This window comes from Pantherophis guttatus, chromosome 1 (genome assembly GCF_059756535.1).
Source record: "Pantherophis guttatus breed Tessera chromosome 1, ASM5975653v1, whole genome shotgun sequence".
Classification (NCBI taxonomy): Eukaryota; Metazoa; Chordata; class Lepidosauria; order Squamata; family Colubridae; genus Pantherophis; species Pantherophis guttatus.
The window spans coordinates 343,233,256-343,258,145 of NC_142063.1; the positions used below are offsets into that span (position 1 = coordinate 343,233,256).

The 24,890-nt window shown below is 45.0% G+C and overlaps 1 protein-coding gene across 8 annotated transcripts in view; it reads right to left on the minus strand.

Annotated features, from left to right (window-relative positions):
- BCAS3 (BCAS3 microtubule associated cell migration factor) overlaps positions 1–24,890 on the minus strand; it is a 702,801-nt gene that overhangs the window by 336,635 nt on the left and 341,276 nt on the right. For all 8 annotated transcript variants that reach the window (XM_087890109.1, XM_087890127.1, XM_087890106.1 and 5 more), the window contains 3 exons: positions 21,110–21,234; positions 15,635–15,800; positions 13,411–13,511 (listed from right to left, as the gene is read on the minus strand). In XM_087890109.1, coding sequence (XP_087746235.1) covers positions 13,411–13,511; positions 15,635–15,800; positions 21,110–21,234 — 392 coding nt within the window. The remainder of the gene's footprint in view (positions 1–13,410; positions 13,512–15,634; positions 15,801–21,109; positions 21,235–24,890) is intronic.

Consider the following 24,890-nt stretch of genomic DNA (forward strand, 5'->3'; position numbering starts at 1 on the left):
ATCTATTCCCTGCCTCCTGAGTCTCAGCTGATCGGGAGGAAATGGGGATTTTGCAGTATCCTTCCCCAGGAGTGGGGTGGGAATGGAGATTTTACAGTATTCTTCCCAAGCCACGCCCACAGAACCGGTAGTAAAAAAATTTGAATCCCACCACTGAAGGACCGGTCCAGAAACTGGAGCCTGTTTGGTCTGGTGGTTCATTCTTTCTTACTCCTACATCCTTGCAGCTGATCCTAGCGCCCGTAGCCAGAAACTGAACCCTTCCTGCCTCTTTGGAAGAAAAAGCCAAGGGCGAGGTTTTTAAAAATGCCCGCTGCGGCTGCCCCATGCTACCTTACAAGAGGGGCATTCTGCCCTCCAGCCTCGGTGGCAGCTGTCACTTATCCCACCCCGGAAAAAAACAAGAAAAGCACCCCTCTGTCTGTATCCTATTATAAGCACCCCTTGGGGAAAGAGCTCTGCACGTGTCTTTCGAACGCACAATCCTTCCCCTTGTCCCCACCCTTCAGGGCTGTTGCTGCAAAGTTTGAGGGTTCGTGTGGTTTTTTTATTTTAATTTCTAAAAAAAATAGGCGCCAGGTCATTTTTAAAGAGAGGATCAAAAGTGGCTCCAGGTAGAGAAATCGGCATATCAGCATTATCAAAATAAAAGTGCCACCACTGTCTTTCTTTCTTTCTTTTTTTCTTTTCCTTTCTTTCTTTCTTCTTTCTTTCTCTCCTCTCTCTCTCTCTCTCTCCTTTCTTTCTTTCTCCTCCTCCTCCTGTTGAGTAATTCTCCTCTTCCTCCTCCTCTCCTCCTCCTCCTTCTATAGAATAATCTTCTTCATCTTCTTTTTCTCCTTCTCCTTCTTTTTCTTCTTCTTCCCCTCCTCTTCCTCTTCTTCTTCCCCTTCCCCTCCTCCTCCTGTTGAGTAATTCTCCTCTTCTTCCTCCTCCTCCTGTTAATTCTCCTCCTCCTCTTCTTCCTCTTCTTCTTCCTCCTCCTGTTGAGTAATTCTCCTCTTCCTCCTCCTCCTTCTCTCCTCCTCCTATTGAGTAATCCTCCTCCTCCTCTTCTTTTTCTTCTTCTCCTTCTTCTCCTTCTCCTCCTCCTCCTCCTGTTGAGTAATTCTCCTCCTCCTCTTCTTCTTCCTCCTCTTCTTTTCCTTCTTCTCCTTCTTCTTCCTCTTCCTCCTCCTCCCTCCTCCTGTTGAGTAACTCTCTGGAGGGCTCTAAATGCCCCCCACCCAAAGATGAAAGAGAAGGAAGAAGCAGCTTTGAGGGTATACTTATAAATCTTCCTTCTCACCCCCGCCCCACCCCAAAGTACACCCTTGGACCAGACGATCAGACCCTTCATTGTTGCATCTGTCATCTAATCAAGGGGGACCTTCTGTTAGCAAAGCACACAGCGTATGTCTTCAATGACCCTGGGGGGTCAAAGGTCACTTATTATAAATGGATAATGAGACCTAATGCAGTGTTCTGAGCCCGGACAAAGGAAGGGCTTATCCGTAGCCCCTTGCGGCTCGGACTATTCAAGCTTTTATTTCTCCCAAACCCCCCCCCACCTCCTCCTTTCCCCACTGCACCCTTAATGGAGCCAAACAATTGGCAGAAATGCTATACAGAAGACTGGAAACGGAGAGAAAACGGACGGGTGTTTGAACTCTTGATAGACAGATACAAATCGCGACCCTGAAATGGCGCCAGAACTCCTTTTACCGCTGGCAAGGCAGACACCCCGCTTCCCATTTGCCGGCAATTAAACGGACTGACGGAAGCGGGACCCGCCATCAAACCGAGGGCCGCCGCGGCTCTTGTGAGAGAGCGCGACGACGTGGCTGCTGCAGGTAAACAGAGGCTGCGGTGCGTCAATGGGCATTTCAGAAACAACCTCACCGAGGGTCCTTGCTTCGTAGAGCAGAGAATGGATAGGGCTGGAAGGGACCTCGGAGGTCTTCTAGTCCAACCCCATGCTCAACGCAGGAGGCCCTATACCATCCTGGTCTTGAAATGCGTCCAATAATGGAGCACCCGTAACTTAGAATCAAGAATCAAGTGTTAATACCACTTTATAAGGCCTTGGTAAGGCGACACTTGGAATCCTGCATTCAGTTTTGGTCGCCACGATGTAAAAAAGATGTAGAGACTCTAGAAAGAGTGCAGAGAAGAGCAACAAAGAGGATGAGGGGACTGGAGGCTAAAACATATGAAGAACGGTTGCAGGAACTGGGAATGTCTAGTTTAATGAAAAGAAGGACTAGGGGAGACATGATAGCAGTCTTCCAATATCTCAGGGGTTGCCCCAAAGAAGAGGGAGTCAAGCTATTCTCCAAAGCACCTGAAGGAAGGACTAGAAGCAATGGGTGGAAACTAACCAAGGAGAGAAGCAACTTAGAACTAAGGAGAAATTTCCTGACAGTTAGAACAATTAATCAGTGGAACAACTTGCCACCAGAAATTGTGAATGCTCCAACACTGGAAGTTTTTAAGAAGAGATTGGACAACCATTTGTCTGAAATGGTATAGGGTTTCCTGCCTCAGCAGGGGGTTGGACTAGAAGACCTCCAAGGTCCCTTCCTACTCTGTTATTCTATTCTATTCAACCCCTTTCACTGACAAATTGTTCTCACTGTCAGGAAATTTCTCTTTAATTCTATAGCTTCGATCACTCTTGGATAAAACTGGCTGGGGAATTCTGGGAGTTGAATTTCATAGGTTTTAAAGTTGCCTGGGTTTACGATTCTGGGCTCCATCAATGCCGCTTAGAAAATGCTTCCTATAATGATTCAATGGAATGATTGATTCATGCTTGCCTCTGTACCGTTTTTTCACATGGGGTGGGGGAGGGCTCTGTGGAAGTATTACCTTGTCCCTCAGGTCAGGGAAAGCATAACCTCCAGCTCTTAGGATGGCGTCCCACCTCTGGTTCACATCAATGAAAGGAAACCAGAAGAATAAAGGTAAAGGTAAAGGTTCCCTTTGCACATACGTGCTAGTCGTTCCTGACTCTAGGGGGCAGTGCTCATCTCTGTTTCAAAGCCGAAGAGCCAGTGCTGTCCGAAAACGTCTCCATGGTCATTGGCTGCCACAACTCAATGCCAAAGGCGCACGGAACACTGTTACCTTCCCACCAAAGATGGTTCCTAATTTTTCTACTTGCATTTTTTACGTGTGTCAGCACTTCAAGCTGCATTTACTCTAGTGCTGACATAAGAAGGAGAAGCGGAGGCGTCTGGAAAAGGACGTTTGACTTTTCACCTACTTATTTTCCCTGGAGATAATATCCCCTAGGAGATGGGATGGGAGGGGGGAAATTCCTTTGAGTGGGAGCAGTAGATTAGGGGTAGAATGACTTGGAAGATGGCCAATGAGTGCAGGGGAGTGGGGTCTGGAAAGGGAGGGTTTTGGGTCTGGAAGTCAGTGTTGGCTTCGATGGAGTCGGGTCCAGAATGTCGTGCTTAATTAATAGGAGTTTTCTTTCAAAGACTTTGTTTGAAATGCAATTTATTTGAGACGACCTCGAAACTTGACAACGTGCTTCCGAACTGCTAGGTTGGCAGAAGCTGGAACAAGGAATGGGAGCTCACCCCCTTACGCGGCACTAGGGATTCGAACCGCTGAACTACCGACCTTTCGATCGACAAGCTCAGCATCTTAGCCACTGTGCAACCAGAAGAATACCAGTTTCTTAAAAAAAAGAATATTCCAGAAAGAGCCAGATTACCTTTCTATGCACAGAGAATCCTCGATTTACAACATTAGTGACCGTTTGACATTACAACGGCACTGGAAAAAGCGACTTAGGTCTAGTTTCACACTTACGACCGTTGCATGGTTACCTGATTGAAATTTGAACGCTTGGCAATCGACATGTATTTATGACGGTTGCAGTGTCCGGTGTGTGTGTGTGTGTGTCTCACGTGATCCACTTTTGCGACCTTCTGACCAGCAAGATTCACTTAACAACCGTGTTACGAATTCAATGACCCCAGTGATTCACTTAACAACTGTGGCAAGGAAGGTCGTAAAATGGCGCAAAACTCACTTGACAACTGTCTCTCTTGGCAATGGAAAGTTTGGGCACAACGGTGGTTGTTAAGTCGAAAATACCTGTATATTTTGGGGTTTTATTCCAGATGTACAGAAATATTTCTTTAGGGTAGAGGTGGGCAAATGTGGCCCTTTTACAACCTGTGGACTTCAACTTCCAGAATTCTGGAGTTGAAGTCCACAGGTTGTAAAAGGGCCACATTTGCCCACCCCTGCTTTAGGGTTATTCCGGGTTTTTTCCCCCTCCACTTCCTTTAATTGTGAAATACGGCAACCCCCTCCCTCCTCAGATAGCACCAAAGATGTCTTCCCCGTGGAAGAGAACAGGCTACAGCAGGTTTCACAACGGTGGAGCCGATTGGATTACGTGTTTCCACTTTGCTGCCTGCGATCTGGAGATATTAAATTAAGAGTCTCCTCTTCCCCCCCATCCCCCCCCCCAGTTTTCACGCAACAAATTAAGCCTCGGAGAGCGCCAGATGAAAATCTGGCACATCTTGAGCCAGCGATCCTCCAGGGACAAGGAAATGCAGAGACCCAGGCAAAAAGATGGAGGAGTCATCGGAAGGGCAAGATCAGGATTGAAAAACGGAAGGTCGCCCACCGAGGGAAAAAAAAGCTCACGACGAAGAGAAAAGGAATGGTAAGATTTGTATAAAAGTCCAAACTAAATTTGGCCCAACTTCTGGTAACGATATACCCAAACTGCTTTCATAACTTCCCCTGGCTAAAATCTAGTTCTCTGAAGCAGTGTCAACTCTGCGGGAGCGGTAATTCGCCTTTGGACTTTTAAATATTAAATATTAAATAAATATTTAATAAAATATTCATTAAATCAGTATCTATGGACACCCCAATGATAGTCTGGGCAAAGAATTTTGGATATTCAATTGATTTAGATAAATGGCAACAAGTTATGGGAAAGGAATTATAAATTAACAATGTCCACTGCATATAAAGAAAATCAATATAAAATGCTTTACAGATGGCATATGCCCCCTGAGAAACTGGCAAAAATGTTTAAAGATAAATCAGCTAAGTGTTGGAAATGTCACCAGTTACCAGGATCTTATTACCATATGTGGTGGACATGTCAAGAGCCGAGGTGGCGCAGTGGTTAGAGTGCTGTACTGCAGCTAATTCAGCTGACTGCTAGTTCAGCAGATCAAATCTCAAGGTTGACTCAGCCTTCCATCCTTCCGAGGTGGGTAAAATGAGGACCCAGATTGTTGGGGGCAATATGCTATTTAGTATAATCTCAATTGTTGTAAGTTGCCCAGACTCCTCAGAGAGTGGGTGGCATAGAAATATGATTAATAATAATTAATAATAATAATAATGCCCAGAAGCTAAAAACTATTGGAATAAAATAAAGACATGGTTGGAAAAAATGATACAACAACGTATTGATTTAAAACCAGAACTGTTCCTACTGGGTATCCTCCCAGAAAAAAATTGTAAAGAAAATAGTTATTTGATTATACATGTAATAACAGCTGCAAGGATTGTTTTTGCACAAAATTGGAAAGCAGAGAAAATACCTTCAGAAGGAGAAGTAATTAAAAAAATTCTAGATTGTGCAGAAACGAATAGATTAACTTTGATGATTAAAGAAAGAGGGGATTCAGAATATTTTAAGATATGGGACCAATTTTATTATTGGTTAGGAAAGAGATATAGATAAGTAAATCAATAGTTATACAAAAAATGGCATGATTAGAATATTGTACTTTTGGAGATATGTTGTAATAGATTGGGTGATAATGAAGACAGAAGCATCTGCAAAAAGAAGACGTTATAGAGGAAACACCGAGATGTCGCACGGAAAAAATGAATGATGTATTAAATGTTTGTTTGTGTATAAAATAAAAAACTTTTTCAAAAAAAAAATATCTATGGACATCCGTCTCTCGGGCGAGACTCTGGGTGGCTAACCAGAGGTGGCATTCAGCCGGTTCGGGCGAATCGGTAGGGGCTACCAGCCCGGCTGCAATCCCGTCCTTTATCGCTGTGTTTTTGATGTCGCACGCATGTGTGGACGGTGCGCGTGAATGAATTGCCGTGTTCTGTGATGCTGCACACATGCGCAGTTGGTGGGCACCCATGCATGCACGCTCACATGTCCAGTGCTGGGAGAACTGGTATTAACAGTAAGTGAATCTCAACTTTGTGGCCAACAATACAGGAACAACAGTGCAAACAATGGATGGTGGGTTTTTTTCTCCTTGAAGACGTTTCGCTTCTCGTCCACGAAGCTGTCAGCCCCACAAGCCGCTGGGCTGTCATTCCAGTGGGAAGGGGTGCTAACAGACCATGCCGCCTCGCATCCCGAACCTGCAACGCTTCCAATGACGCCGCCTGCCTTTCCCCTTCTGTCTTCCCACCGTTTCCAGGATCTCCATGTTCTCCGGGCCCGTCGGACGAACTGCCGCCCCTCAACTGAGAGGCGGATGGAGCCACGCCTGTGCGGATACCGTTTCGGCCGCCTTAATGATCATTAATGACAGCTTCCCGAGATCGCAAGCCCTAGATTAATTGAACTCATTGACTGACCGGGGCAACGGCGGAAACCCACCAATCACCACAGGGGTATGGGGTGGAGGTGGAGGGTGGGTGGATGGGCGGGGCACAAAGAGTATAAAACCGGTGATGGGAGCACGATAGAATCGAGCTGACAATACTTCACAAAAACGCTGGGTGATTGTTGGAACGTGCCGAATCCTGGAAGATAAACCTTATTACAGCATCTACCGTGTGGTCTGGTGTTTGCTTCTACATCCTGATTCGGAACCTGACAGAAGCTTCTTCAGTTCAGCTTATCATGCAGGAAACTTCCGCAGAAGCAGCAGAAGGGGAAAAAAAAACAACCCAAGGAAGTCCAGTTGCCTTTTGAAGAAGCGCCTTTGGGACAAGCAAGACCTGGACAATTGAGAATCTCAATTGAAGGCAGACAACGGTATCAACGGACATGAAGATACAACATTAAGAAGGCAGTTCTTAAAATCCCTCGGGTGGCCCATTTTACACCGTTGTTCAACGAAGTGCACCCTTTGACAATTTGCTTCCAGGTCCAATTCAAGGTTATTGTTGTGACCCAGGCCCAAGTAGGTATTATCAGACGCAATCAGTTCGAAAACAAACAGGTTTTATTAGAACAGCTGAGAATTAACTCATTCTCAGCGTAGTGCAAACGAATTCAAAACAAATTCTTCATAACACAAATTCTTCAGCCTTATCGCCGACCTTGGTCTAATTAGGCAACCTGCCAAAGGCTTCTCTTGGCAAAAGTTCAGAAGCAGAAGACACCGACAAGAAATAAATGCAGCAAGACAAGAAACAAATCTATCAACGTTGTTTTCCGACAAAAAGGCCAAGAGCCGTTGCTGGTCTTTTAAGCCTTATGGGAGGGGCCAATCATCTCTTGGCCTTACTCCTGAGTCGTCCTTTTTGCTGTAGCTGCTCTTTCCTTCTGGCATCTCTTCTCATACGTGCACTAGGAACAGGCTCCTCCTGTTCCTCTGCCTCTCTACTGTCAGCTTCTGGAGGCTCCGGAGTCTGCACCTCACTCCCCGATGGCCCTGGCCCCATCTCTGCCTCCGATGCAGAGCCCTCATCCGGGCCTTCCCCAGCCTCCAGGACTGGCCCCTGTTCTTCCTCAGCCTCCTCGCTGTCTGACTCCGCTACCAGCTCCGCAGGCTGCAGGCAGACCACAACAGTTATTATCTTTAAAGCCCTTCGTGGCAGGGGTGCAAGTTATCTCAGGAACCATCTCACCTCGATAGGACTAGCTTGCCCTATCCGTGCTAACAGAAGGCGCATCTGTGAATTCCTGTCAATCAAGGAATTCCGGCTGGCAGGGATCAGGGGAAGAGTCTTTTCTGCTGTGGCTCCCGCCCTATGGAACATTGTGCCCCTGAGGTGAGATCTGCACCCACTCTTTTGACCTTGAAGGCAGGACAAGAAGCAATGGATGGAAACTGATCAAGGAGAGAAGCAACCTGGAATTAAGGAGAAACTTCCTAACAGTGAGGACAATTAATCAGTGGAACAGCTCGCCACCAGAAGTTGTGAATGCTCCAACACTGGAGTTTTTTACGAGGAGAAATTATTTAGGGTTTCTTGCCTAAGCAAGGGGTTGGATTAGAAGGCCTCCAACTCCGTTATTCTGTTATTCAATCAATCAATGAAGTAGAAGATTGTAAGATGAACAAAGGAGGTTGACACATGCCATTCTGACGATCATAATTTCTTTTTTTTTTTTGGTACAGCTAGTCCTCGATTTACAACAGTTCGTTTAGTGACCGTTCAGAGTTACAGCGGCACTGAAAAATGTGACATATGACCGTTTTTCATAGTTACGGCCTTTGCAGCATCATGCCCATGGCCATGTGATCAAAATTTGGACGCTTGGCAACTGGTTCGTATTTATGACGGTTGCAGCGTCCTGGGGTCATTTGATCACCTTTTGAGACCTTCTGATTGCTTTTCACACTTAATGGCGGTTGCAACATCCCCATGATCACGTGATCAGAATTTGGACGCATGGCACCTGACTCATACATACGGACAGTTGCAGTGTCGCGGGGTCATGTGAACCCCTGTTATGACGTTCTGAGCGGCCAGTCAATGAGGAAGCCGGATTCACTTAACAATCGTGTTAGTAACTTAACAACTGCAGCGACTCACTTAACAAATCCGGCAAGAAAAGTCATAAAAGGAGGCAAAACTCGCTTAACAAATGTCTCGCTTAACGATAGAAATTTTGGGCTCAATTGCGGTCATAAGGCAAGGACTATCTGTACTTTCTATAAAAAGGTAATTCCTGGAATTGTCTCGCTTTCTATCTGAATCCACGGCCATCCATCCCCAATCTTAGGAAAGGCAGGGATGTGCTGACAATTTAGAATAGAATAGAATAGAATAGAATAGAATAGAATAGAATAGAATAGAATAGAATAGAATAGAATAGAATAGAATAGAATAGAATAGAATAGAATAGAATTTGAAAAGAATAGAACAGAACAGAACAGAACAGAATAACAAGAGTTGGAAGGGACCTTGGAGGTCTTCTAGTCCAACCTCGTGCTTAGGCAGGAACCCTACACCACTTCAGACAAATGGTTATCCAACATCTTAAAAACTTCCGGTGTTGGAGCATTTACAACTTCTGGTGGCAAGCTGTTCCACTGGTTAATTGTTCTCACTGTCAGGAAATTTCTCCTTGGTTCTAAGTTGCTTCCCTCCTTGGTTAGTTTCCACCCATTGCTTCTTGTCCTGCCTTCAGGGGCTTTGGAGAAGAGCTTGACTCCCTCAATTTAAGCTTCTCCTGTGAAGTCTGGAGAGAAAGCAGAAAGGAAAAGTGGAGTTGAGGCCCATGGTGTAAACGGGTCTTGAAGTGCAGACAGAAAACAAGGAGACGTAATCATTGCTGGCACTGCCCGCTGATGTAGTGGCTCTCGAGGACAAAGGAACATGTCTGCAGATTTTAAAAATTTTGTGTACGAGACTGCTTCTTGTTTACCTTAAGGGGGATTGGGACTCTGGCCATTTCGGATTCCGTCTTCCAAGAGTGACAATTTGACCGCACGTCATTGTTTTCCGTAGCTTTAATTACAGTCTCCAAATGCATTCGCGTCTGGCCAACCCTTCGTTTGGGGATTTAAACAAAACAAACGTAGGGCTACAACAAAAGTATATAAACCTAAAGCGATGCTGGATGGGGCTTTTCAAGGATAATCCCTTCCAGAACAGAATTAAAACAAGATTAACAAAAACAGGATGCTCCCAAAAAGAAACACCGTGTTGAGTAAATAAGAAATGGAGCCAGAGAGTCACAGAAAGTAATTACGCTGAACTGTAAAAAAAAAATAAAAAAATCAACGACAGCACACTCCAAAATGGAAGCTAACAAAGGAAGCATACAATCCAATTTAACAAAATTAACAGCCTGAAAATCAACTATGCTGAAAAGAATATACAGCTAGTTCTTGACGTACAATGTTTCACTTAGTGACTGTTCAAAGTTACAACAACACTAAAAAAAAATGACTTATCGCCGTTTTTCACAATTACAACTGTGGCAGGATCCCTGCGGTCCTGTGATCAAAATTTGGACACTTGGCATCTGGTATATACAGGGAATAGAGTAGAGTAGAGTAGAGTAGAGTAGAGTAGAGTAGAGTAGAGTAGAGTAGAAAAGAATAGAGTAGAGTAGAATAAAATAGAATAGAGTAGAGTAGAGTAGAGTAGAGTAGAGTAGAATAGAATCGAATAGAAAAGAATAGAGTAGAGTAGAGTAGAATAGAGTAGAGTAGAGTAGAGTAGAAAAGAGTAGAAAAGAGTAGAGTAGAGTAGAGTAGAGTAGAGTAGAGTAGAGTAGAGTAGAATCGAATCGAATAGAAAAGAAAAGAATAGAGTAGAATAGAGTAGAGTAGAATGGAATGGAATGGAATGGAATGGAATGGAATACCATCTCAGACAAATGACTTTCCAATCTCTTGTTAAAAATCTCCAGTGATGAAGCGCCCACAACTTCTGGAGGCAAGTTGTTCCACGGGTTAATTGTCCTCACTGTTAGGAAGTTCCTCCTTAATTCCAGGTTCCTTCTCTCTTTGATCAGTTTCGAACCATTATCTCTTGTTTTGCCCTCTGGTGCTTTGGAGAATAGCTTGACTCCCCCTTCTTTGGGGCCTAAGATATTGGAAGACTGCTATCATGTCTCCCCTGGTCCTTCTTTTCATCAAACTAGACATACCCAATTCCTGCAACTGTTCTTCCTATGTTTTAGCCTCCAGTCCCCTAATCCTCTTTGTTGCTCTTCTCTGCACTCTTTCTAGAGTCTCAACGTCTTTTTTACATCGTGGCGACCAAAACTGGATGCAGGATTCCAAGTGTGGCCTTACCAAGGCCTTATAAAGTGGTATTAACACTTCATGTGATCTTGATTCTATCCCTTTGATCATCTTATCCTTGACTTACGATCACAGTTGCGCCCCAATTTTCTGTTGCTAAACGAGAGAGTGGTTAAGTGAATTTTGTCCCATTTTACGACCTTTCTTGCCACGGTTGTTAAGTGAATCACTGGAGCTGTTAAGTTAGTAAGACGGTTGTTAAGTGAATCTGCCTTCCCCGTTGACTTTGCTTGGGAAAGGTGACCCCGGGACACTTCAACCATCATAAATACGAGTCAATTGCCAAGCATCTGAATTCTGATCAGAAGATCGTGGGGAAGCTGCAATGGTTGTTAAGTGTTGAAAACAGTCATGTCCCTTTTTTCAGTACGGTCACTATATGAAGTGTTGTAAGTCAAGGAGTACTTGACTTTATGGGAAGTCCAGTATCCCGGGGTTCGTGTGATCACCTTTTGGGACCTCCTGGCAAGCAAAGTCAAGCCAGGTTCGCTTAACGACCGTGTTACTATCTTAATAACTGCAGTGGTTCACTTAACAACAGTTGCAGGATGGAGCAAGATGGAGCAAAACTCACTTAACAACTGTCTTGCTTAGCAATGAGACAATTGGCTCGATTTAATGAAGAGAAGGACTAAGGGAGACATGATAGCAGTCTTCCAATATCTCAGGGGCTGCCCCAAAGAAAGAGCCTTGATAGTACAGTGGTTTAGTGCACCCTGTTATTAACACAGCTGCCTGCAATTTCTGCTGGTTCGAATCTCTCCAAGGCTCAAGGTTGACTCAGCCTTCCATCCTTTCTAAGGTGGGTAAAATGAGGACCCGGTTTGTGGGGGCAATAAGCTGACTTTGTATAAATATACAAAAGGATGAAGGCTGTTGCTTAACGCATTGTAAGCCGCCCTGAGTCCCCGGAGAAGGGCGGCATATAAATCAAATTAAAAAAAAAAAAAAAAAAGAAGAGGGAGGCAAACTATTCTCCAAAGCAGGGGTCCCCAACCTTTCGGACCTCAGGGACCACTAAATTCATAATTTTAAATCCTGGGGACCACTAGTACGATCTGCCTAATGAATGGCTGGGTGGGCGTGGCTAGGTGGTCATGTGACTGGACAGGTGTGGCCAACTTGATGTCACTCACATGACATCGCTGGCCTCTACTCGTCCCTCCCCTCCCAGCCACTCCTCGTCTGCCTTCCTGGGCTCCTTATGGCCCCAGCAGGAAGCAGTTGTTGGAGCTAAGCAGCCACCACGAGAAAGAGTTGGCAAAACAGCTGGCTCAGTTCAAAGGAGGCTCAGCAGAAGCACCTCACTGAGGACTAGGAGCATAGGCTTTCCAAGCAGAGGGAAGACCTGCAGGAATGCAAGGCCAGATACCGACGCTTGGAGGCTCGGCAGGCTGAGATGGTCAGCCAGTTCCAGGTCATGAGGCAGTCCCACTGGAACAAGGCCCTCCGGCTCTTTGCCACTAGTGACGCTTCCCCCCAGCCTTTGCCCAAAGCCCCCCACCAGGAGGCTGAAGCAGACCCCAAGTCAGAATTTCTGCCCCCCTCAGACCCACACAAAAAGACCCCGAAGGGGGAGACTCTCTGCAGCAACACAAACGCTCATTGCACCTTGTTAGGATATGGTTTGAGCCTAACAAGTTGTCCAGGCAATATATGTGTACTGTAATTTTAATATGAATATGTATAGTGTGACTTTAAGGCTTTACTGCTGAATCATTGTAATGCTGAGTTCATGCTGTAATTAGTTGTACACGTATTTAAGAAAGGTACTGTAACGTATTCAGTTGATGATATGCTACCATAGTGTGTGGAGTTGCTATCATTGTGTTATCATCGGTTGGATGGATCTGCTACCATCGTGGTTTGTGAACCAGAGTGAGTTTGTTATTCTAACCAACTACTGTTTGTGTGGTAAGAAGTGTGTATCCGGCCCAAGGCCCGTAGTTTGAGGACCCCTGATTTAGTGCAATATAAAAAATGCAAATAATTTTTCTGCGGACCACCAGTTGGTGACGGCTGCTCCAAAGCACCTAAGGGCAGGACAAGAAACAATGGATGGAAACTAATCAAGGAGAGAAGCAACTTAGAACTAAAGAGAAAATTCCTGACAGCGAGGACAATTAATCAGTGGAACAACTTGCCTCCAGAAGTTGTGAATGCTCCAACACTGGAAGTTTTTAAGAAGATGTTGGATAACCATTTGTCTGAAACTGTGTAGGGTTTCCTGCCTGAGTAGGGGTTGGACTAGAAGACCTCCAAGGTCCCTTCCACCTCTGTTGTTCTGTTATTCTGCTGATTGTGGTTGTTAAGTCGAGGTCTACGTGTCACGTGAAAAGGGGGGAAAGCTACAGACCAAATTCCATTTGTCTTTTTCTTAAAAAAAAGAAAGAAAGAAACAACACTAAGGCAGAACATCACGCGTTGGGTCTCCCAAAAAAAAGGACCGTTCCGTGATACTCACAGCCAAGAAGGAGATACTGGTAGCACTGCACGGAATCTGCGGCTAGGAGCAGAGGGTGATTCAAGTTAAAAGGCGGCTGCAGTTCATTCCACTGGGGAGTTCTGCGGAAACAACACAAGAATATTAATATTTAAGCTGGAAGAGAACGACGGGGGGGGGAGGGGGGAAATCAGCATCTGTGTCATCACGTCCAATTATTTATGCAAGAGAATACCGTGTTTCTAATTATTTAAAGTCACTTGTTCCGAGCGTGGAATATTTCGAGACAGATGGGGGAAAAGGGGTAACGGGGTCTTCAAAATTCTGTGGTTTTTTTTTTCTAAAAGGACCTGTGCAAAATGCTAACTCGCAAGGAGACACCCGGGCTATTCTTGACACTTTTTGTGGTGTTTTTTTGTGAAAAAGGGACCATCTTGGATAAAAACCTCCTTCCGTGCCAGACAAATTGTCCTTCTAGCTCAACGTTACCTTTTTTTGAGCATTTGAGGGCTTCCTTCGGGTGGCTGCTCCCATCGTTCGCTGATTTACAGATTACAGATTATGGAAGGGACCTTTTAGGTCATCTAGTCCAACCCCCTGTCCAAGAAGACCCTACACCATTTTTTTTTGTTCAAGTAGAGACTCCGGAACCGAACCTAGAACTTTTTGCAGACCAAGAAGGGCCTTGAGCATTGCCAGGGAACCTTCTTCCTTCCAAGAAACACTGACAAGGCAAGCCTGGAATATAAATTGAGAGCAAACCCCATTCCTTACTGACACTGATGATGTTACCTAATTGGGTAATGAAATGTCTGCGAGAAAGCAACCAAGCTCAGAGAGCCATGACAAGAAACTTCATCTGATGCAGACGGCAGTATCAACCTGAGAGTGCGGTGTGATCTCTTTTCCTTGCAGCAAGAAACAGGATATAAGTAGTCCTTGATTTACGACCATTCATTTAATGGCTGCTGAAAAAAATGACTTATGGCTGTTTTTCACACTTATGACTGTTGCAGTGTCCCCACGGTCATCTGACCAAAATTCAGGCGCTTGGCAACTGTTACGTATTTATGACGGTTGCACTGTTCCAGGGTCATGTGATCATCATTAGCAACCTTCCCAGCTGGCTTCCGACAAGCCAAGTTAATGGGGGAGGCCGGATTCACTTAAGGACCGATAGATAGAAAGATAGATAGATAGATAGATAGATAGATAGATAGATAGATAGATAGATGATAGATACAGTAGATAAATAGATGACAGATAGATACAGTAGATAGATAGATGATTGATTGATTGATAGATAGATAGATAGATACAGTAGATAGATGATAGATAGATAGATAGATACAGTAGATAGATAGATGATAGATGATAGATAGATAGATGATAGATAGTTAGATACAGTAGATAGATGATAGATACAGTAGATAGATAGATGATAGATATAGACACAGTAGATAGATGATATATATATGATAGATATATGATAGATAGATACAGTAGATAGATGATAGATAGATAGATACAGTAGATAGATAGATGATAGATGATAGATAGATAGATGATAGATAGATAGATAGATAGATAGATGATAGATAGATGATAGATAGATAGATAGATAGATAGATAGATAGATAGATAGATAGAGTAGATAGATATAGATAGATACAGTAGATAGATAGATGATAGAGAGATAGAGATAGATAGATAGATAGATAGATAGATAGATAGATAGATAGATAGATAGATAGATAGATAGATACAGTAGACAGATAGATAGATGGATGGATGGATGTTGGATGGACAGATAGAGAGACATGGCTTCCTTGGTGCTCTCTTAAGTTTGGTTGTTTTCTTGCAGACGTTTCATTACCCAACTAAGTAACTTCATCGGTGCTATACGTCTATGGAAATTCTCAGTCATCCAAGTCACGGTCGTTCCAAAGGGCACCTGGACTTCCTCTGTTTTTTCTTTGAAGACGTTTCGCTTCCGACGACTTCAGTCAGGATTGCAGGATGCAAAAACAAGAGACGGGATGAAAATTGGACCGTTTGACTGAATTATCTCTGGGCGAAATGTGTCGCCCAGGCGACCCAGAGTCTTCTTTTCCGTAGATTTATACTCCCTCTGGAGTTTGGGTAGCACCATCAACCGCACCAAAGACGCCTGAAACTCAGTCAAAGAGAAACTCAACAGGAAAATAGGAACGTCGGAAGAGAACCGGTGGGGGGCGGGCCCTACCTGACGAGGGTCCAGCTGGCCCGCGGGCAGGTCATCATTTCCAGTTGGGTGTCATCGCTGATCTTAGCGGTGGTGCTGAGAGGTCGGGGTTCCAGGACGTGCTCCACCAAAGTCCCATAGCAGCTGATGATGTACAAGGACTCGACAAGGAACTGCTTGGATTGATCTGCAGGGGAACGAGAAGACGGAAGGTTGACGGCTAGTCTTTGACTTACAACGTGGTGGTATTTATTTATTTATTTATTTATTAGTTCGATTTATATGCCGCCCCTCTCTGGAGACTCAGGGCGGCTTACAAAGTTAAGCAATAGCCTTCATACTTTTATATATACCTGCTTAGTAGGGCTTTCGGGGGGCCCCGTAAGCGGTGTTTTTTTTCATACAAAGTCAGCTTATTGCCCCCACAATCCGGGTCCTCATTTTACCTACCTCGGAAGGATGGACGGCTGAGTCAACCTTGAGCCTGGTGAGATTCGAACTCGCAGTAATTGCAGGCAGCTGGCAGCTAAGTGCTACTTTAACAGTAGTTTAGTCCACTACACCACCAGGCTCCTATGGTAGTGAAAACCTGGGGATAGCCACATTTTCTAAGCCACGTGTAAGTGCTCACGTTTTTGGTGTGCGGTGAACCGGTGGTAAAATTATGTGAAACAGACCGCTGCTTACAAACCATTCATTGGAAGGCCCAACGGCATTGAAAAAATTGATTGATGAGTGTTTGTCACACTTACAACCGTTGCAGCATCCCCAGGGTCACGTGTTCGAAATACTCATATTTATGACGGTCGCAGTGTCCCCGGAGGCAGTGGTGAAATCCACATTTTTTTTACTACCGGTTCTGTGGGCGTGGCTTGGTGGGCATGGTGTAGTGTGGCTTGGTGGGTGTGGCAGGCGAAGGATACTGCAAAATCCCCATTCCCTCCCCACTCCTGGGGGAAGGATATTGCAAAATCTCCATTCCCATTCCACTCCTGGGGGAAGGATACTGCAAAATCCCCATTCCTTCCCCACTCCTAGGGAAAGGCTATTGCAAAATCCCCATTCCCTCCCCACTCCTGGGGGAAGGATACTGCAAAATCCCCATTCCCTCCCCACTCTGGGACCAGCCAGAGGTGGTATTTGCCAGTTCTCCAAACTGCTCAAAATTTCTGCTACCGGTTCTCCAGAACCTGTCAGAACCTGCTGGATTTCACCCCTGCCTATGGGTCACGCGCTCCCCTTTTGCGACATTCTGACAAGCAAAGTCAATGGGGAAGGCAGATTCACTTAACAACCGGGTGACTAACTTAACAACTGCAGTGATTCACTTAACAACCGTGGCAAGGAAGGTCGTAAAAGGGGGCGGAACTGACTTAGCAACTGTCCCGCTTAGCAGAAAACATTTGGGGGCTCAATTGTGGTCGTAAGTCGAGGACTCCCTGCAGTTCAGGCTTTCAAAAGTCAGCATTTCCACTCTGCACCATGTGCCAATTGATCCCTTTTTGCCTGCCCAGCGCTTCCTATCACTCAGCATCCCGCGGACGCCTTGCACGTCAATTTTATTTATTTACATAAATACAAAAATCTATCAGCACGACGACTAATACTGCCGCTCTTCTCGGGAAGGTGAATCGCTGAGAAATGATGCGCTATTTTTGGAATTTCCCAGAAAAAAAAAAAAAATGCAATCCGGAATACATTAACCTTGGATTCTTTTACAAAACGCTCCTGCGTTTATACTCTTGAATTTCTCGTGCCTCGGTTTCGCTGGCCACTAGCCAGGCAGCGCTTCAGCTTTGACTATCCCTCGCTTCAAAGGGCTCAAATTCAAATCGGGAGCGGGTATTTATTTATTTATTTATTCATTCATTCAACTCGGAAGCGGTTGTTTGTTTATTTCTGACAATTCATTATGGCCACCCGAACCCACTCTCAGTGATTCCGGGTGGCGTATGAGAATAAAATCCCCAATATGTGTACTGCAACCAATTTTGGTCACCACATTCGGAAAAAGTTCAGATAAGAGCAACTAAGATGATCAAAGAGATACGGAGGATCCCGGATCTGCGCACCTTTCGCCGCGCTCTTAAGACCTATTTATTCCACCAGGCGGGCCTGGCCTAATCTTTTCCCTTCTGTTATTCTATTCTATTCTATTCTATTCTATTCTATTCTATTCTATTCTATTCTATTCTATTCTATTCTATTCCACTGCACTGCACTGCACTGCACTGCACTGCACTCCACACTCCATTCCTATTCCTACTCTACTCTATTCGCTGCAGTTGTTCGGTTCAGTGAATCTGGCTTCCCTGTTGACTTTGCCGGTCAGAAGTTTGCCAAAGGACATAATGCGACCCTGGGACTCCGCAACCGTCATAAATAGGAGTCAGTTGCTGAATATCTGAATGTTGATGACGTGACCATGGGGATGCTGCAAAGGTGTGAAAACTGGTTGTTAAGTCCCTTTTTTCAGTGCCGTTCCTAAACGAACCGTTGCAAGTCAAGGGCTACCCATAAAAGAACAAAACCCACCCTACACCAATGGCAACAACAATCAAATGATCCGTTCGATGGGCACCATCCCACTCTGGGGTCCTCGGGTCCATTGCCAAAAGCAGGGCCTTGTGAAAAAGTGTCAAAGTGAGGAAGAACCTTATCACTGGATACAATATTCCAAGCGTGGTCTTACTAGTGCAGTATAAAAGCAGTTTTATCACTTCTTGTGATCTTGAGGCTATCTGTTCTGCCCCAGCTACGGACCCCAAAGAACGCAGCGCACGCAAAGTCCGTTCAAACCTTAGTTTACTGAATAAACCAATCTTTTACAACAACGGCTGTTAATTAATTGCATTAACAGCCGCCAAGAATTGAAAGAATAATAACTGAAAGCTTACTATGGTTGGCAGAATGCCCAGAAGCAATTTGCAGGAAGCTGATAAGATAAGCAAGACAAGACACGAAGGTATGTGAACCAAGTTGTTCCCTGCAAATTGCTTCAGTCGGTGTTCCTCCTTAAATAGGCTAGGGGAGTGGCCAATTAGCCCCAAGCCTTACTCTTGAGGAGACCTCCTCCTGAGGAGCCACTCCTGCCTTTTGGTAGCTCTGCGCGCCCGTGCATCAAAAAGAGGCTCCTCCTCTTCGTCCTCTTCACTTATGGGAGCTTCTAGAGGTTCTGAAGGCCCTGGCTGAATCCCTGCCTCTGGCACCACATTTTCTCCAGCCTCCTCATTGTCCGACTCGAGTGCCAGCTGCACAGGCTGCTGGTGCAGCACCACACCAGCCTCCTCGCTGTGAATCAGCTACTAGCTGCACAGGCCGCTGACGGGCCACAATACTATCCCTCTGTTGATGCAGTTTAGGATTGGGTTGGCTCTTTTGGCAGCTGCAGCACACCGCTGGCTCATATTTAAGGGGTTGTCCACTGGGACTTCAAAATCCCTCTCATAGCACTAGTAATAGCACTTAAGACTTATATACCGCTTCATAGTACTTTACAATGCTCTGAGTGGTTTACGATATCAGCATATTGCCCCATGGTCATAAATAGCCTTAATAATAGCATTTAGGCTTATATACCGCTTCACAGTGCTTTTACAGCCCTCTCTAAGCGGTTTACAGAGTCAGTCTCTTGCCCCCAACAATCTGGGTCCTCATTTACCGACCTCGGAAGGATGGAAGGTTGAGTCAATCTTGAGCTGGTCAGGATCAAACTTCTGGCAGTGGGCAGAGTTAGCCTGCAGTAGTGCATTTTAACCACTGGGCCACCACCTCTCCTGGTATGTTAGTTAGTTAAACTTCTGTTGAGCCAAGTATCACCTATTCTATACCTGTGCCTTTTATTTTTCTTGCCTTGGTGTAAAACCTCACTTTTTTTTTTTTAATTTGATTTATATGCCGCCCTTCTCCGGAGACTCAGGGCGGCTTACAATGCGTTAAGCAATAGCCTTCATACTTTTCTATATTTTTATACAAAGTCAGCTTATTGTCCCCACTAACTTGGTCCTCATTTCACCTACCTTAGAAAGGATGGAAGGCTGAGTCAACCTTGAGCCTTGGAGAGATTCAAACCAGCAGTAATTGCAGGCAGCTGTGTTAATAACAGGGTGCTTAGACTACTGTACCATCAAGGCTCTTTTCTCACCACTGAACTGCATTTTCTTGGATATTTAATTCCTGGAATCTTAACTGTTTCTATTGTGTTTTCATTTCCCATTTGACTGCATTGTATGCCGCCCAGAGTGGCTCTCAATAGTGAGTTAAGGGGGCATATACATTTAATAAATAAATACAGCACTATCTTGATATTCAACTACTTTGAAACTCATCGAATTGGATACTCAACACATTTTAACGGAAAAGGGACACGGTGGCACAGTGGCTAAGACACTGACCCTGTCGATCGAAAGGTCGGCAGTTCAGCGGTTCGAATCCCTAGTGCCGCGTAACGGGGTGAGCTCCCATTACTTGTCCCAGCGTCTGCCAACCTAGCAGTTCGAAAGCACGTAAAAAATGCAAGTAGAAAAATAGGGACCCCCTTTGGTGGGAAGGTAACAGAGTTCTGTACGCCTTTGGCGTTGAGTCATGTTGGTCACATGACCACGGAGACGTCTTTGGACAGCGTTGGCTCTTTGGCTTTGAAACAGAGATGAATACTGCCCCCTAGAGTCGGGAACGACTAGCACGTATGTGCGAGGGGAACCTTTACCTTTACCTTACATTTTAACATGAAAATTTTGTCCATTGTTTGTGTAGTACTCAATGCACAAGCTAGAATTGTCGGTGTCAGCTGCCTTCTGTCACACTACATTATATCTTATGGGAAAAAATTGTTTGGTACTCATTGTTTTTGGTACTCATCGCGCCCCTCAGAACCAATGAATGATGAGTAACTGAGGGTATCACTGTAATAAAATTTCCAGGCTGGGAGAGAAAGTCTGGAAAGCCACAGCTAAGGATGGGCTAGATAGACAAATGGTCTGAAACAACCTCAGCTTCAGCTTTATGAGCTGGGGTGGCACAGTGGTTAGAGTGCAGTACTGCAGGCTACTTTAGCTGACTGCTAGCTGCAGTTCGGCAGTTCAAATCTCACCGGCTCAAGGTTGACTCAGCCTTCCGTCCTTTTGAGATGGGTAAAATGAGGATCCAGATTGTTAGGGTAAACCACTCTAAATAAACCGCTTAGAGAGGGCTGTAAAAGCACTATGAAGCGGTATATAAATCTAACTGCTATTGCTAGCAGTTGCTATGATGGCACCCATCTGTTTCAATAAAGGAGAATATTTGTAGCTCAGGGTTGACATTAGGGGTACTTGATGCTCTCTGAGCTTGGTTGTTTTCTTCCAGACGTTTCATTACCCTAACTTGGTAACGTCATCAGTGCTGGTCCTAGCACTGATGATGTTACCTAGTCTGCAAGAAAACAAGCAAGCTCAGAGAACGCCGAGGACCCCTTCACCCATCTTTTCACCGGCTGTTTGATCTCCACACACAAACCTTTGTCTCTTTTAAGAGCAGGATTGCTTGCAAACCACGAGCGGGATGAGCCGAAGGCCGCAGCGACGCAGAATTCTCCTCCGACCGATTTGCTGGGTGAAATTTGTGGAGCCGGTTTGCTTTTGCTTTGAAAGAGAGAGAGAGAGAAAGAGAGAGAGAAAAAAAAAAAGAGAGAGAGAGAAAGATCAAAGTCTAATTAAGGATGAAGTAATCCACCAAATGGAGATTTGCTGGAGGTGCAGTTATTAAGCCCGGGGAACTTATTTTCTCAGAACTACGGAGAATCGATAAAAGCTGGAAGATGGAACTGTGGCGGCTCAGCGTTTCAGAAATGCAAATTCGACATGTCCCTTTCATAAGGCAGAAATAGCCGGGGATATTAACAAATTACTTGTTCAGCGACTTCGGCCCGGATTGGCAAGAAGGGGCTTTGAAATGGTTCCTGGACTTAAGGGTGAGCAGAAGACCACCTACTACCTGAGTAGATCGTTCAGGGGATCGGCAGCGGATTGCAAAGAAATAAAGACGATTCATCGCCCTCTCCTCTCAAGACGGCACCTCTGAAACCAGTTTGGGGCTGTCAGGAATAAACATATAGAGCAGGGGTCTCCAACCTTGGTAATTTTAAGCCTGGAGGACTTCAACTCCCAGAATTCCCCAGCCAGTTTTGCCGGCTGGGGAATTCTGGGAGTTGAAGTCCTCCAGACAAAGTCTTCCAGGCTTAAAGCAAAGCTGGCTGGGGAATTCTGGGAGTTGAAGTTCTCCAGGCTTAAAGGAAAGGTGGCTGGGGAATTCTGGGAGTTGAAGTTCTCCAGGCTTAAAGTCCTGCAGGCTTAAAGGAAAGCTGGCTGGGGAATTCTGGGAGTTGAAGTTTCGAGGCTTAAAGTCCTGCAGGCTTAAAGGAAAGGTGGCTGGGGAATTCTGGGAGTTGAAGTCCTCCAGGCTTAAAGGAAAGGTGGCTGGGGAATTCTGGGAGTTGAAGTCCTCCAGACTTAAAGCAAAACTGGCTGGGGAATTCTGGGAGTTAAAGTCCTCCAGGCTTACAGTTGCCAAGGTTGGAGACCCCTGGCATAGAGGAGCTAGTCCTCAATTTACGACCACAATCAGAATTCCCCGTTGCAAGGTGGTGTCGAAGTGAGTTAGACCGGATTTTACGTCGGGGGTTTTTGTTTTGTTTTTTTGGCCAGGATTGTTAAGCGATTCAGCGCGGTTGTTAACTGAATCGCACGGTCGTTAAGTGAATTTGGCTCCCCCTTTCGAATTGGTTGGTTAGAAGTTGGATTCCGGGAGGCTGCAACTCTTGTAAATACATGCCGGTTGCCAAGGTGGCTTGAATTTGGTCACGGGGCCACATGGAGACACTGCCACAGCCGTAAAGGTGAGGACTGGTTCGTATGTCGCTTCCCCCCCCCACCGCTGTTGTAACTTTGAAAGGCTGCTAAAGAAACGGATGTAAGGCGAGGACTTCCTGTACACAACCAGATCGCCCGGGGATGAAAGCTATTAGGCTGCTCTTGTGTCAACGGATGACTTTGGGATTCTGCAGGGATGGCCATCAAAGGAACCGTGTTTAGATAATATTGGGAGCTCCGTATGAACTGAAGTAAACATACATTTCAGGAACTGTTTGAGGTCAGCTTATACCAGATTCAGAGGAAAAGTTTATTTCCAAGCATTCCGTTCCCAAACTTTAATCATATTATTATTATTATTTGCAGGCGTAGTTTTTTTTTCCCCCCTGTCATTACCGACATTGTTGATTCAGAGGCAAAGCAAATGATCAGCTTTTTTGTATACTGGGAGGAAGACAAGCCGAGTTAGATGAGCATGCAAAAATATGTATGGCAAATGGGAAGAGAAACGCAAGCATGCCTTGGCTTAGAGAGTGACACTTACATGCATATCTTAATGTAGAGTTACTATTAAGTACTTGGTGATATTCTCTCCCTCTCTCTTTCTCTCTCCATCCATCCTCCTCAATCCGTCCATCTGTTCATTCATCCCTCTATTCACCTCTTTCTCCGTATCTATATCTATCCACATCCATCCATCCATCCATCCATCCCTCTAGCTATCTGTAGTCATTGACTTACAACCACAATTGTAAGTTTACAACCTCAAATTCCCAAAATGTGCTTAGAATAGTGTAGGGATACACACATAGTACCAGTCTACAACTCTTTAAGGCCTTTTCCTTTCCTTTCCTTCCCTTCCCTCTTCCTTTCCTTCCCTCTTCCTTTCCTTTTCTACCCTCTTCCTTCCCTTCTCTCTTCCTTTCCTTTCTTTCCCTTCCCTTTCCTTTCCTTTTCTTCCCTCTTCCTTCCCTTTCTTTCTTTTCTCCTTTCATTTCCTTTCCTTTCTTCTTTCCCTTCCCTCTTCCTTTCCTTTCCTCTTTCTTTTCTCTCTTTTCCGTTCCTTCCCTTTTCTCTCTCTTCCCTTTCTCCTTCCCTTCCTTCCCTTCCCTTTCTTTCTCCTTCCCTTTCCTCTTTCCTTTCCTTCTTTTATCTTCTTCTTTTCTTTCTTTTCTCATCCTATCCTATCCTATCCTACCCTACCCTACCCAACCCATTGTTTTTCAATTTCAACACCTTTGAGATCCATTGATTTCAGCCTCTAGAATCCCCTAGTCAGCCTGCTTAAGGACAGCTGAAGCAAAACTTAATTTCTGAAGACAAAACAGGGGCAATATTGGCTATTATAAGAAATGGGATGCCAGCCTCAAAACCTTCAGCCTGACCCAGTGGGATTCCCCTCGTGAGGCTTCTCTCCCAAAGACTGCGACGTGTCAAGGATATTTGCTTTCTCTATTAACATTGTGGAGCTGGAAAAGCGCAGAATTGCGAAGTCTTGGCAGGAGGTTCAGGAGAAAATATTATCGACCAAAGCAAGGGAAGTGGTGAATGGAATACAGGTAGTCCTCGACTTACGACCGGTTGTTTAGCAACCGTTCAGACGTATGACGGACACCCCCACAAAGGTACGTATGACATGGTCTCTAAGTTCTGACACCCGTCCACCCCCCAGGAAGTCACATGACTGCATTTTGGGCTTTTGGCAAAAGTTTGGATTTACAGCCATGGTCGTGTTTTACAATGTTTTCCCCAAAAATGGCATTTATTTCCAGTTTGGGGCATAACATAGTGAACAACCATAGCCGCAAAAAAAAAAAAAAGAAAAAAAAAGAAAGAAAAAAACTTTGCAAATTGGGTCAGTTACATGATGACCCGCTTAATGACCATCCTGACTTACAGCCACTATTATTACGGTTATAAGTCAAGGACTACCCATAGGCAGAAATTTTCAACAATGGATGAAGACAAGTTCCAGACGTAAAAACCCAGGTCATTCTACGAAATGTCCGTTTCAGTGAATTTTAAACACAGGTAGTCCTCGATTTACAACCATTCATTTACTGACCGTTCAAAACGACAATTGATTCCTATTTATGACCCTTGTAGCGTCTTGGGGGGGGGGGTCACGGGACCCCCTTTCGTGACCTTCTGACTAGCAAAGTCAACGGGGAAGCCGGATTCGCTTAACAACCGTGTTGCTAACTTAACAACTGCAAGTGATTCACTTAAGAAGCGTGGCAAGAAAGGTCATAGAATGGGGCAAATCTCATTTAATAACGGCCTCGCTTAGCAAGAGAAAGTTTGGGCTCAATTGGGGCCGTAAGTCGAGGACTACCTGCACAGGGATGTGAATTCAACTTTTTATGGTTTTTCCATTCCCCAATGGACGGAAGTGTTACGTGGGGATCGTTTAGGACAGAACGAGCCTG